Here is a 15,133-nt window from a genome sequence, read left to right as displayed (position 1 = left end):
CCTGCTCCCTTTTTCCTCAAAGCTTCTGGAAAGACTTGTCTTTACCCATTTGTCTCATTTCCTCAATTCCAACTCTCTCCTTGACCCCCTTCAATCTGGCTTCCGCCCTCTCCACTCTACAGAGACTGCCCTTATCAAAGTCACTAACGACCTAATCGCAGCTAAATCCAAAGGCCACTACTCCATACTAATTCTTCTTGACCTCTCAGCGGCCTTTGACACCGTTGATCATGCTCTCCTTCTTCAAACTCTTCAATCGCTTGGTCTCTGTGGCTCTTTCCTCTCATGGCTTTCCTCTTATCTCTCCCAACGCTCATTCAGTGTCTCCTTTTCTAATAATACCTCCTCCCCTCGCCCTGTCTCGGTTGGAGTCCCCCAAGGCTCCGTCCTTGGTCCCCTTCTATTTTCTCTTTATACTGCCTCTCTTGGCAAACTTATTACCTCTTTTGGATTCCACTACCACCTGTACGCTGATGACACCCAGCTATATCTCTCCTCCCCAGACCTCTCCCCTGCTGTCCTGCAACGTGTCACTGCTTGCCTTTCTTCCATCTCTGACTGGATGTCCTCCCGCTTTCTGAAACTCAATCTCTCAAAAACTGAGCTCCTTGTCTTTCCTCCTCCTAATACTGATCCTCCTCTTTCGCTCTCCCTTCAAGTTTGTGGTACCAACATCAGTCCATCCTTGCAAGCGCGATGTCTTGGCGTCATACTTGACTCTGGTCTCACCTTTGAGCCTCACATCCAGCATGTTGCCAAATCCTGTAGATTCCATCTTAAAAACATAGCCCGCATCCGCCCCTTTCTTGCACCAGATACTACCAAGGAGCTTGTCCATGCTCTAGTAATTTCCCGCATGGATTACTGTAACCCTCTCCTGATTGGTCTTCCCAAAAGCCGTACTGCACCCCTACAGTCCGTAATGAATGCTGCTGCTAGACTGATTTTCCTCTCTAGTCGTTTCTCTCACACCTCACCCCTCTGCCAGTCCTTACATTGGCTTCCTGTATGCTATAGGAGTCAATTCAAGGTACTAACTCACACCTATAAAGCACTGAACAACTCTAGCCCCTCTTATATCTCCTCACAGATCCATAGGTATGTCACTTCTCGGTCTCTCCGCTCTGCCCGTGACCACCTCCTGTCCGTTGTCCGCACTCGTACGGCCAACTCGCGCTTGCAGGACTTCTCGCGGGCAGCTCCCTTCCTATGGAATAGCCTGCCTACCGCCATCAGACTCTCCCCTAGTCTTGCATCTTTTAAGAAGTGCCTTAAAACCCATCTCTTTAGGAAAGCTTATGGCCTCCAAGACTAACCAATACCTCACATACCTGTCTCTTGCCCTCTCCTAAAGGGCAGTCCACCTTATTTGATTGCAAATTCCTGTCCTAATGTGTTTTACACCCCACCTCCTATAGAATGTAAGCTCGATCGAGCAGGGTCCTGTTCAACCTATTGTTTCCTGTAAGTTTATTTGTAATTGTCCTATTTATAGTTAAATCCCCTCTCATAATATTGTAAAGCGCTACGGAATCTGTTGGCGCTATATAAATTGCAATAATAATAATAATAATAATAATAGTATCCCTTCAAATTATTAAACTAGGGGAGAGCATTTTTAAATCACTATAAAAATATTTAAGTAAAACCCAATTTAAACAGATTAATATTATGCTAATTTCTTGAAGCTATAGTAAATGTAACTGCAATTGCCACTAGGTGTACAGATGGCTTTTTAGTGTGATCATTCTGGAATTACATCACAATTGACGATCTCTTGATAACAATTATTGAAACAAAGGCTAGAGAAATGCTATCAATGGACAATTCAAATTCTGAAAGCAAAGCTCACATAGAAAACCGTTTATTCCGTTTTTGAAAACACATTGTTAAAGTACCATATTATGCGATTAATTAATATGACTGATCCATGTTAGGCAGTGGCGTAGCGTGGGTTGTCAGCACCCGGGGCAAGGCAAGTAATTTGCGCCCCCTAACCCGTGGAGTGAGGGGGTGATTAGTGACAGAGTGAGGGAGGGAATGGGTGACACAGTTACAGAGGCAGTGGGTGACTAGTGACAGAGTGTGGCAGTGGGTGACTAGTGACAGAGGGAGGGGGTGACACAGTGACAGAGAGAGGGAGATGGTGACTAGTGACAGAGTGAGGGAGGTGGTGACTGTCACTAGTCACCCCATCCCTCCCTCTGTCACTAGTCACTCCCTCCCTAACTCTGTCACTAGTCACCCCATCCCTCCCTCTGTCACTAGTCACCCCATCCCTCCCTCTGTCACTAGTCACTCCCTCCGTAACTCTGTCACTAGTCATCCCCTCCCTCACTCTGTCACTAGAGTGAGTGGGTGACTAGTGACAGAGTGAGGGAGGGGATGACTAGTGACAGAGTGAGAGAGGGGGTGACTAGTGACAGAGTGAGGGAGGGGGTGACACAGTGACAGAGTGAGGGAGGGGGTGACAGTGACAGAGTGAGGGAGGACGTGACAGAGTGAGGGATGGGGTGACATGGTGACAGAGGGAGGACGTGACTAGTGACAGAGGGAGACTAGTGACAGAGGGAGGGAGGGGAGACTAGTGACAGAGGGTGGGGGTGACACAGTGACAGAGGGAGGAAGGGGTGACTAGTGACAGAGGGCGGGTGGGGGTGACATAGGGACAGAGGGAGGGAGGGGGTGACAGTTAGGGAGGGAGTAACTAGTGACAGAGGGAGGGGTGACTAGTGACAGAGTGAGGGAGGGGGTGACTAGTGACAGAGGGAGGGTGACTAGTGACTGAGGTGACAAGTGACACAGAGTGAGGGGGTGACTAGTGACACAGTGAGGGAGGGTGACTAGTGACACAGTGGGGGGTGACTAGTGACACAGTGAGGGGGTGACTAGTGACACAGTGAGGGGGGTGACTAGTGACAGGGGGGGTGACTAGTGACAGGGGGGTGACTAGTAACGGGAGGGGTGACTAGTGACACAGGGGGGTGACTAGTGACACGGGGGGGTGACTAGTGACACGGGGCTGACTAGTGACACAGGGGGGTGACTAGTGACAGGGAGGGGTGACTAGTGACACGGGGGGTGACTAGTGACACGGGGGGTGACTAGTGACAGGGGGGTTGACTAGTGACAGGGAGGGATGACACAGGGGGGTGACTAGTAGAGGGGGTGACTAGTGACACAGGGGGGACTAGTGACACAGGGGGGGTGACTAGTGACACCGGGGGGTGACTAGTGACACAAGGGGGGTGACTAGTGACGGGGGGGTGACTAGTGACACAAGGGGGGTGACTAGTGACAGGGGGGTGACTAGTGACACGGGGGGTGAGTAGTGACACAGGGGGGGTGAGTAGTGACACGGGGGGTGAGTAGTGACGGGGGGTGACTAGTGACAGGGGGTGAGTAGTGACACAGGGGGTGAGTAGTGACACAGGGGGTGAGTAGTGACACAGGGGGGGTGACTAGTGACGGGGGGTGACTAGTGACACAGGGGGGTGACTAGTGACACAGGGGGGTGACTAGTGACAGGGGGTGACTAGTGACAGGGGGTGACTAGTGACAGGGGGGGTGACTAGTGACACAGGGGGGGTGACTAGTGACAGGAGGGGTGACTAGTGACACAGGGGGGTGAGTAGTGACAAAGGGGGGGTGAGTAGTGACAGGGAGGGGTGAGTAGTGACAGGGGGGTTATTAGGGACACAGTGGGAGGGGGGAAGGTTGATTGGTGCCTACCTTTCGCTCGGCTTCCTCTTCTCTCCCAGGCTGCTGCTCCTTCCCCTGCTGATCGGGCTCTGTGTGAGAGGAGTACAGGAAGTGATGTCACTTCCTGTCCCGCCTCTCCCATCACACAGAGCCGCGAGGGACAGGAGAAGGAGACCTGGAAGACAGGTTGTGAAGCTGCCAGGTCTCATTTGAGGATGGGGGGGGGGGGGGTGACATGCAGAGCGGCAGGTTGTGGGGCCCTGCACTCCATCAGGGGCCCCACAACCTATCAATGAAATAGTTTTATTTTTTGCCGTTCCAGTTGGAGAGATCTCGGATCTCTCCAGCTGGAGTATGGCAGTGCGAGCAGGCCCCCCCAGATGTTGCGCCCGGTGCGGCCGGCCCCCCCTGCACCCCCCACGCTACGCCTCTGATGTTAGGTCCCACAAAAAGCAAACAAATACAAGAAATAGAGATAGTAAATCCAGGATATTTGTCAGATTATTTTTTTCTAAAACTGGAAAATAGAAAATTAAAGTGTTAAAGTGTATAAGCCCATGTGTACAGTGACATTTAAGTAGGAAATGCACCCATCATAGTTGTAATCCCGAAACGCTAGCCAGGTATATGCCTGCACAATCTCTCTTTGAGATACAAAGTCGCTACCCCTACCTTTTCAGCCTGTTCTCCTTTTCCAAGCCCCGGTTTCCCTTTGTACTAGGACCTCAGAATGTACAATGTGTTTGTGTCAGCAATAAAATTAGAAAAATTAGCAGTGTTGTGTTCAAACAACAGCAAATTCCAGGTAGACTTACTTTGACCCAATGATAAACAAATACACTGTGTTAATATGACAATGACCCAATGATAAAAATTGGGGTATCGGCCCTCAACCAGACTTAATATATAAGATAAAAAACTATTTTCTTTTTTTTCTGAATATTGATGAAACATTTTTGAGGTTTATAACTGTCTGACGTTTATCTTGGACATTTGTATTACATGTTTCCAACTTGTCTACGACTTTTTCAGTTTAAAAACATCAATAAAGGGAAAAAGACAAATATAATTGACTCCATGCTGCGAATGTTGGAGCAATATTCAAGCAATCTGGAAGATTTAATAAGGGAGAGGACTGAGGAGTTGGAGATAGAAAAACAGAAAACTGAAAAGCTCTTAACACAAATGCTACCTCCGTAAGTGTTACAGTCAACAAAACACCGACTGGCCCATCACTTGGGCCTGCACTTTTTTGGGCTGTATATCCTGGCAATACAAAAATTACAACTTGGGGAGGAGGCTTGAGTGTGCAATTAACTGCATTTATCTCTGAAATTTTATAATAAAAGTTTGTTTTGTAGACTTAAGCAAAAATCAGTCAATCAATCAATCAGTCATGAATATGACTTTAAAATGTTGTAGAAGTCAAAGAACACTAGATGGTAGCTGCACTGATTAATTTTACTCGAATATTTTTCAGATCTGTGGCAGAGGCTCTTAAAACAGGCTGCACAGTAGAACCAGAATGGTTTGATGATGTCACATTGTACTTCAGCGATATAGTGGGCTTTACCACCATATCAGCAATGAGCGAGCCCATTGAGGTAGTTGATCTTCTTAATGACCTGTACACACTGTTTGATGCGGTCATAGGAAATCACGATGTGTATAAGGTGAGTGCTTACTTTGAGCACATGCGTTTTAGTTATTAGGACAAGCATGCACATGTAGGAATTATGTGTCTCTTCATTTTCTTGGTTGGGATAGAGGCCTCCAAAAAGGCACAAGCTTGAAAGTAATGTAAAGTAAAAATACAATTTGCCAGCTTAACATGGAGTCAATGAAACAATGCCTCTATGTCTATAAATGGGAGATTTTTCTATTCAGACCATTAATCTCCTGATTATATCCTGGTTTCCCCTTTTAGTAATATTATTGTCACCAAGTGTTTATTTTTGCCCTCTTGGTGTCAAACAGTCTCATTCACCTGCCCCTACTCTTTATTCCTCAGTCTCATCACCTAATTCTCTGTCTGGCATTTCCCCTCCATTTTGATTCATGGGGATAGGAAAGTTATTTTATTCATTAACAATGAGGCCACCCTCCGGCTACTGAATTTTAGATTTGTGTTCACCTGCTTACCATGTGGATGATTTTATTACAGGCTACAGAGGTTAGTCATTGAGGCAAAACCACTGAAAATTGAATTTTACTGACATCTATGGAATGTCTCCAACATATTTGCCCCACAATGTTTTCACTGTTAAATAAATGATAAGATTCTAAACTGGGCATATGATAAGATACATTTATTCCTGAGTCATTGTTTGCCATTTTTTTTGTATTATAACAGGTAGAGACAATAGGAGATGCCTATATGGTTGCTTCAGGCCTTCCTAAGAGGAATGGGAACAGACACGCAGCAGAGATTTCAAACATGTCTCTTGACATCCTCAGTTCAGTGGGTTCTTTCAAAATGAGACACATGCCTGATGTACCAGTCAGGATACGCATAGGCCTTCACACAGGTAATATGCTGTCCTTGTGGTGAAACACCTCCTTTGTTATCTCTTTAACACAACTTGAAGTCAAGTGTCTGCTTTACAGCCCCTACTTTTTATCCCATTTTGTTTTCCTCATTAACTATTAGTGAATTAATCAAAATTAAATATGCATAAATGGGTTATTGAAATAATACCAACAATTTAAGTGTGCTCCTGAATTCTCCTGAATGTTTTGAGAATCTTGTCTATCTTTTTCTAGGGCCTGTTGTGGCTGGAGTTGTGGGACTAACCATGCCAAGGTACTGCCTATTTGGCGATACAGTAAATACTGCTTCACGCATGGAATCAACAGGGATACGTGAGTAAATAAATGCATGTGTCATAATTAAATGATATTGCATTTTGCAAGTTCATGTTTCATGTACAATCGATACCAAAATTATCAGATGCTTATGCAGACACACAGCGCTACAAATATCTATGTTAGAATTTCAATTGCATAATTGCAGTTTAAACTTCTTCTTGATTTTGGATGAGTAAGATGAAAATATTGATTATTCACTCACGGCCCAATGTCAATGTATGTTCTTCTATACTTAAAATAGAGCCATTGAAAATATACCACCCTTTTAGATTATTGATCTATGATTGATCCTTTTTACCTAATTTGGTCTTTATAGAGGGATCTAATTATTTGTGACTCTGTTTCCTATTTTACTGAAGGGCAAGCTATTAAGGGTTTCTCTGAGTTTTTGCACATTCTCAGTGTGCTCACATTCCCTGTTTACGTTTACTATTTTAACCTCTTTGAGGATACATTACGGAATAAATTCTATATACTTATTTCGCTTTTTGCAAGTGCTGTATTACTATTGCAGTTATGGAAATTTTACATTTACAAAATCATTTGGTAGTACATATGTTTTTGTAAATGATATCTCAGTGTTCTTTTCCATTTGTTTTTTTTCTAAATGAATCGTTCCATAAATTTGTGTAATATATTTGTTCTGAATCAACAAATGCCCTAACCTATCAGATAATGTCGCTGTTTCCTTTCCAGCCTATCGAATCCATGTCAATCAAAGCACAGTCAAAACGCTTAGATCTTTAAATGAAGGGTATCTTTTGGAATTAAGAGGAAGAACAGAGCTGAAGGTAAGTGACATATACAGTACAACACAGTGCAGCTGTCACCGATATAAAAAAGTGTTACATACACAAACATATACAAAACTTTTACTTAGACTATTGGTCCTTAAAATATCGATATACAGTTAACCAACTAGTTTCTCTTAGTATTTTAATAGTCCCATATTTATTTTCATTAAAGGGTAAGAAAGACTGGGCTAAAGCTTTGTCTATGTCAGTTATCCAAACCACCTGCTTATATTATATGTCTTTCGTTTTTTATAGGTCTGTTATTCACTTCCAATAACTATTAGTTCCATTATTGCATGTCCTTAAATTATCAAGCTTTAACTCTAAATTAACTCAAAATAATACAACATGCTATAACTCAATAAACTTGGATGTCTGAATTGATCAAATAATTTCTTAAACGGGAGTTTATTGTGGCAATTAACTGTATAGTTGTTATTTTTTCTGAGTTCCAGAGATTAAAGGGGTTATGTGATATTCTACTAATTACGAAGCAAAACACCTGGAGACCAAAAGGTCACCAATATTATGAGCCACATAGTAGCCATCTAAAGTCACTGAGATAATATTTTCAAACTGTGTCCCACACGAGCACGTAAACAGTTGCTTTATCAATAAACTGCTATAATTCAGTAATAGATTTATTAATCTAACATAATACTAACTGGGAAAAGCACACCTAATGGCCACTGCTAACTGAACATCTAATACTATTCTCCGAGCTGGTTCAAGGTTCACTAATAATTCATAATTCTAACTATTCATGAAAGAGAAATGTACTGTTTTCCTTTTTTCCATATAATAGTGCACTTTGACAAGGCTATTTCTCTGCATTTCATTGTAATCTGCTGTGAAGAATGAAGTCTGTGTGTTTTGTTCTGCCTCTATTTCCGTAACCTGCATTATACAAACTCTATTAGGAACATCTCAGTTGCTTATCTGCCTCTCGTTGTTGACAGAATGAATAATGGTTTCAAAACTCCATTTGAGCACTCAGCATATACAAGAACTAGTTCCACATAAACACAAATGAATTCCACAAATTCAAAGAAAAGGAGCAGTACATTAAAACACTTTTCTATAGGAAGAATGTATGTCATTGCTGCTATTTATGTTGATTTTTATAAACCAATTGAACTATTATTCAGAATTCCCAAGATAAAAAATGTTCCTTATGTCTTTGTTAGGCACACTAAACAGATATATTTAATACCTGTACAATTTGTAAGCTTTTCTTCAGTGAGGAATTCCATTGAAAGAAGAATTAATGATTTTGTACCTTACACACCATAAAGGAGTAGAACCTAATACAGGTTAAACATTCACAACAAGGTGTTTCATGAATTCAGTGCCCCAAATAACATTTTGCACATAGAGGCAACACCAACATGAAGATATTCTTCGATGAATACTGACTAGTCTAAATTATTCTAGTTTTGTACACACCAGGAATGACTACTAAAATGCCCCATAAGTGTAGCAGAGAAAGAACAAAGCCATAGGGAGACTGACGCAAAAGATCTGTTTGGATATTATTATAGACCTTACGTCCATCTTTTTTCTCCATAGAAATGCACCTGAGAAGAAACAGAAGTTACTGTTGTCAGTTCAGTTTTAACACAGAGGCCAAATCCCCAAACAAAAAATGCCACATCAAATATCCAGCACTCAATGGCCACTTTTCCTGTCTAAAATAAATACAAATAAAAACACAGGAAAAAAAGATGCCACATGAGATTAGGAGAGGATCCAACATCCTGTTTTGTTAAGTATCATAAATAAAAGTATACACAGTAAAAAGTTCTTTGCATCCTACAAATTAAAAAAAAAACATGCTACCCATGGTTCTATTTGCAGAAGGTTCAGCTGAATATACTTACTAAAGACTCCTTTGGTCCAAATTTGGTGGAACATTGGGTCATCTATAGCGTCATGGTAACTGTGTCCTTTGTCTCTTTTGGATAAGGGTAAAGGTATTGAAGAGACATTCTGGCTGGTTGGAAAAGAAGGTTTTACAAAACCGTTACCTGTCCCGCCAGTGATCAAGTCAGGGTAAGCGGAGAGACTTTGCGGTTCAGGTGCAGGATACTATCTTGCTATCCACCTAACTGTTTTTTTTTTTCCGTTTTTTTGTTTTACGTCACTATTTGATATCGTTCACAGGCAAATTGGTCATGGTTTTCTGCACGATGAGATAACCGCTTTCAAAAGAAGAAAAGCAGAAAAGCAACTTGCAAGGAAGAATAACTGAGGTAATGTTATGCATGAAAATGTATAACATTACATGCTTTATGTGTCACATGCTCAAACCACATCCTGTGGAGTTTTAATGGCACTTTTCTCCTAATTGCCTGGCAATGATCAGGAGGATCTGACCTATGTGGAACAGTTTCAATTCGACCTATGTCTCTTGTTAATCATCTTTTTGTTGTTTTTTACTAAAGACCTTCTGAACTCCAGCAAGTTGCAGGTTACTTAATCAATGTTCTGAATTAGATGAAGAGTAACATTTGGTGAAACCCCAACTCAGTCTAGAATTCTGTATTATCATTACCAATATTCATATGTATGCATTTTAAGAGGCAATAACAGTCCTTTTAAACTAGTGGTTCCAAACCTAGTTCTCAAGTTACACCAAAAGTCAAGGATTTAGGCATTTTGCTGGACCTTTGGTGTGTTTTAGAAGACTTGTTGGATGCCGCTACCTTAAACAAGAGTCTGCAGTGCAGGTTACCCACTTCTTATCTCATGAGCAAAGGAGGTTCTTTGGTAACAGTAAGGAAATACAGATTATATATGGAGTGTTATGAGTTGACACCAGTTGGAAATAACCCAAAATATCTGGTAATGCAATGAACTGGATGCAGTTTTGGTAAAACCTGTTAATGCTTTCATTTGCGTACTCAGGTGGGTATGTGTTACTATTATCATAGGAACATTCTTTGGAACGTGTCCTCTAAACAAACCAGATATGGTAGTCTCTCTGTGCTGTCTCATGTCATTATGGCTATTTTCATAAAGACAATTCACTTCTATCCCTTGAAAGTATATTTATACTTGTCTGTAGTAAAAACATGTTTATCTGCATGTTATCCAACTTTACAGTGTAGAAATCATTAGGACTGCCTAAAGGTCCTACCATAAATCCTCTGGAAAGTAACCAATGGAATCAATATAATGACTGTGTTTCTTGTTGGGTTTTCAAAGGATTTTGAAATATGCTTAGTAAGCTTTGACCAGCCTGTATATCTTCTGTACAGGAAGACATATATTTTAGAATATTGCCTGTTCAATCTCTGATCACAAGAATAAAGGGAAGCATATTTCTTCACTTAACCCATGACAGGTTTTAGAAAAATATTTCATGAAGTATTGCAGGTCTATTATGTAGCAAGTTTAACACAGAGATTGGGTAGTGCAAACGCTAGCATGGGAGCAATCTCACAGGGTGCTCCAGGAGGGGAGGTCAAACCCCTAAAGTCCATAGGTAAGTTTCATAAAAACCCAGGCACGTCATTTCTCAAATAGGCAGTCTTTCATTGACAAAGGCTCGAGTAAAAGCCGAAACGTTGCTACTGCTGGACACTATTCCTGAATACAAGAAGGCCTATTTAAAGAAACTAGTGGGTGTGCCTGGATTTTGTGAAACTTATCCTGCAGCAAGTAACCTGAAACTAATGGCCACATTTTTATTTTGAAGTGGCTAGTGAGGATTTTGTCCAAGAGCTATTTCAAACTATATATAGAGTCACGATGCCCACCATGTTTTACTGGACACAAATCGCTTATACATATTGATGGGTAGCAAATGAAAAGTGTTGCACTGTGGAATGTAGAATTCAGAAGCTACTGTATAGAATTAAATAACTAGTCCAGGAGTAGGCAACCTTTGGCACCTCAGATGTTATAAACTACATCTCATAATGCTCTTATGCTCTTAAACCTGTTATGCTGAAAAAGCATCAGGGGAGATGTAGTCCACAACACCTGTAGTGCCAAAAGTTGCCTACCTCTGAACTAGTCCGCGAGGAGCCCTGCAGTTTATACATTATTCACACGCCACTTTTCATGTGTTGCTGTTAACACAAAGAAATTAAATATGTCCTGAAAAACATGACGGATATGGCAACCCTAAGTATGTGGAATATACCTCTCTGTGCAATAATTGTGCCAGTACAGGTCCCTTCAAAAAGCATGTCTTAATATGTAGAATGTGCAATAATTGATTCTCTATAGCAATGTTGAATTATTACTTTCATGATGTTTCAATTAACACCATCAATCCTTAACCCCTTAAGGACCAAACTTCTGGAATAAAAGGGAATCATGACATGTCACACGTCATGTGTCCTTAAGGGGTTAAAGACCATGTGCATGTGTGGAAAAACTTTTCTATTTACCATTTGCCGCTGTGTATAGCTCTGTCAGTGCTATATGAATGAAACATCTATTTCAGTATAGTATTTTTAAAGGTTATAATGGAATTATTTCATCGTTGGTCCTTTGTTGGTTAAATGACAAATTATTTTATGGCGTATTTATTTGTGCGTATGCAGTAACTATCTGTACTAATTTATTTGCTCAAAATACTCAATGCAGTGTGTATGCATGCATAATTGCAGAGCTCTGTTTGAAAATATAACATATGTATTTTAAATTATAAATAATTAACAATAGCTCTATATGATAGTTATATCATAAAAAATAGTTTAAGTAGAGCCATATGGCCGTGATACACAAAATATGGAGCAGTGGGATAAATAGATTTATTCAGTACATGTGCTCAGTCACCAAATGTACAGAAGTAATCATTATTCATTGATATATCTACAATGTTTCATGCTCTTGACAGTAACTAACTTTCGCTTGCATTGCTACCTTGGCAGGCTCGCCAGTGTAAAGAGTCCTTAGCACTAAACAAATCAGTGTGGCTTTTTGTACTGTTCTGCCTTCTGCAGGTTATCTTATTTTAGCATATACGAAGCAGAGACGGCAGTTACTATGGTAACCAGTGCACACCTTTATAGATAAATACATTCACAACTGTGACTAGAGGCATATAATAGCCACCAATACAACTTACTGTTTCTGAGGGAAAAAAAAAAACACCATGCTACCGTCGCTTACCAGATCAAGCTAACATTGCTGATCCAGAAATTTCTTTGGAAAAATTATAAATATATTAAGAGCTTAAATATGGTAAACTAAACCATAATAAATGTTCAGTGTGTGTATATAGACCATGTTTATCTTTCAGTGATTATATCAGGATGTGTTTGCATAACTTAATTTGCCATGTACCTGTGAGACTACCGACTTTACCCTCTAGTGCCTTTGAATTTGAACAGATTGGGAAACTTGCCTTGCCCAGTTAGACTCTCCATGTGTACTCTTATAGGAGACTCGTAAAATAGACAATATTGTGTTCCACTGGGTTCTCCCTATCTCCAACTGCTTGAATCGTTTAGTTTATACTTTATGGGTAGGCTATCCTTGGACTTTTAGAAAATGACAGGTTGACAGGTTTTTAAAATATCTTTTCTGTCATATCTGTATTTTTTTGGATATAGGTTTAGATGATCAGAGATGTTGGCTAGAAGAAGGATGCCATGTATCAGGATGCCATGTATACACACCTTAGCAAAAAATAGGTGTGACAACCATGCTAATAATTATGTCACCATATTGCCTTGTAGATATTATAAGCGTAAATTAAAAAAAATCTTTAAAAAAATACAAATAACTTGAGCTGTCATTCCTTATATGGTCAATTATTCTATTCAGGGCAGAATAATTATATTTCACCTCTCCATTATTTTCATTTATAAGCATGCTGTTACATGTAGGAAATATAGGCTGTTGGTGAGTATTCTTTAGAGACTTTAAATCTGAATAATTACATTTTTTGTATTCCTTTTTTTTTGGAATGTGGGAATGTAGGACTTTGTTTACAATTGTGGTTTCCAAAATATTCTCCCAATTCCTGATCATGTGTTTGACCAAACCAACTTGCATTTCATGCCAACGTGTCAATCCAGGTCTGTGTCTATGTTTTGATGCCCGAAGACCTGCGGGCACCAAACTTGAGGGTGGTACACCATTTTACAGTATACCAGACCTAAAATAGCAGGCACAAGCAGGGCCGGTGCAAGGATTTTTGACGCCCTAGGCAAAAAAAAATTTCCCGCCCCCCCATATGTCCTGCCCACCATGTGACATCACATTGCCCCGCCCATATGCTCTGCCATATGGGCCAACGCCAGTCTTCACAAAGTGTCTTTTATCTGAAAAGGCAGTGTGTTTACATTAAAAAGCCTACAGGCACAGGCTATAGACACCAGAACAACTACATTATGCTGTAGTGCTTCTGGTGACTATAGTATCCATTTAATGTGAGGTAAATTAGAGATTAGTGCCACTAATAATATATTGGATTGCCTACTTACCACCAGATGAGGACAAGAGGCTGATGATGGGCTCAGTCTGGCTCCACAGGCCTGGTTTAGAAGAGGCTCTCTGGAGACTGTTTTTAACAGTGCTCACAACAATTAACGAACAGGAAGCAGCTCCATTTTTTAGGGCCCCTTACACAGCTCAAGGTCTGGGCCCCCAGGGGGCATACGCCTACAATGCCCACCCATAAATCCACCTACATGGCCCATCCATGAGTTGGGGATGTTTTATGTGTGCAATTTGTGTAAGGGATGTAGTGTGTTTATAGGGGATGTAGTGTGTGTTTGCGTGTAAGGAATGCATTGTATGTTTCTGTGTGTGTGTGTGTGTGTGTGTAAGTAAGGGGTGCAAGGTTTGTTTCTGTGTATGTAATTGAATGCAGTGTGTGTCTGTAAGGGGTGCATTAATTATGTACGAGAACGTAAGGGATGCATTGTGTGTTTTGGGTGTGTCTGTGTGTGAGTAGGAATGCATTGTATGTTTCTGTGTGTGTGTGTGTGGGGGGATGCATTGTGTATGTGTGTAGTGTAAAAGAGAGGGTTTGTGGGGTAGGATAGGGACTGAGAGGGGAACAGCTCTTTATTTAAAAAAAAAAAAATCATAGTGCTCTCCCCTCCAGTCAATTATTGATTTCCCCTTCCCTTCTGTCCCTCCGTGTTATCCCTTTCTGTCACTTAGTGCTCTCCCTTGGCCCCCTGTCCCTCTGCAGTCCCCCCTTGGTGGTCTTCTCACTCCCCCCTCCCCCCCTTAGTGGTCCTCCCTCTCCCAACCCCCTTAGTAGACCTTCCCCTACTCCCCCACCCCCTTAGTGGTAATCTCCCCCCCCCTTAGTGGTCCTTACCTTCCTCCCCTCTCCTTAGTAGTCCTCTCTCCTTACCCTCGTTTGGTGGTCCTTCCCCCCCTTAGTGGTCCTCCCTCTCCCAAACCCCTAGTGGACCTCCCCTCCTCCTCCCTCAGTGGTCCTTACCTCCCCACCCCCGTTCCCCCTGTGTTCCTTAACCCCCCTCCCCCAGTGGTCCTGACTCACCCCTCCCCTAGTGGTCCTTACCCTCCCCTACCCTAGTGGTCCTTATCCCCCCTCCGTCCCCTAGTGGTCCTTATCCCCCACCTCCCTCCCATAGTGGTCCTTATCCCCCCCTCCCTCCCCTAGTGGTCCTTATCCCCCCTCTCTCCCCTAGTGGTCCTTATCCCCCCCTCCCTCCCCTAGTGGTCTTTATCCCCCCTCACCTAGTGGTCCTTATCCCCCTCCCTCCCCTAGTGGTCCTTACCCCCCCTCCCTCCCATAGTGGTCCTTACCCTCACCTCCTGCCCATGTA

The 15,133-nt window shown here is 41.9% G+C and overlaps 1 protein-coding gene across 3 annotated transcripts in view; it reads left to right on the top strand.

The window, feature by feature from the left end:
• The window catches only part of GUCY2F (guanylate cyclase 2F, retinal), a 113,397-nt gene that overhangs the window by 92,704 nt on the left and 5,560 nt on the right, over positions 1-15,133 (top strand). For 2 of the 3 annotated variants that reach the window (XM_063432135.1, XM_063432136.1), the window contains exons 13-18: positions 4,735-4,898; positions 5,183-5,375; positions 6,056-6,230; positions 6,466-6,564; positions 7,267-7,361; positions 9,331-9,416. In XM_063432135.1, coding sequence (XP_063288205.1) covers positions 4,735-4,898; positions 5,183-5,375; positions 6,056-6,230; positions 6,466-6,564; positions 7,267-7,361; positions 9,331-9,416 — 812 coding nt within the window. Of the gene's footprint in view, positions 1-4,734; positions 4,899-5,182; positions 5,376-6,055; positions 6,231-6,465; positions 6,565-7,266; positions 7,362-9,330; positions 9,417-9,527; positions 9,617-15,133 lie in introns of all 3 variants that reach the window. The other variant, XM_063432137.1, reaches the window with a different exon arrangement.

The sequence above is a fragment of the Pelobates fuscus genome, chromosome 9 (genome assembly GCF_036172605.1).
Source record: "Pelobates fuscus isolate aPelFus1 chromosome 9, aPelFus1.pri, whole genome shotgun sequence".
Taxonomy (NCBI): domain Eukaryota; kingdom Metazoa; phylum Chordata; class Amphibia; order Anura; family Pelobatidae; genus Pelobates; species Pelobates fuscus.
The sequence above is the reverse complement of the archived record's forward strand: the minus strand, read 5'-3'. Positions and strand labels throughout refer to the sequence as shown.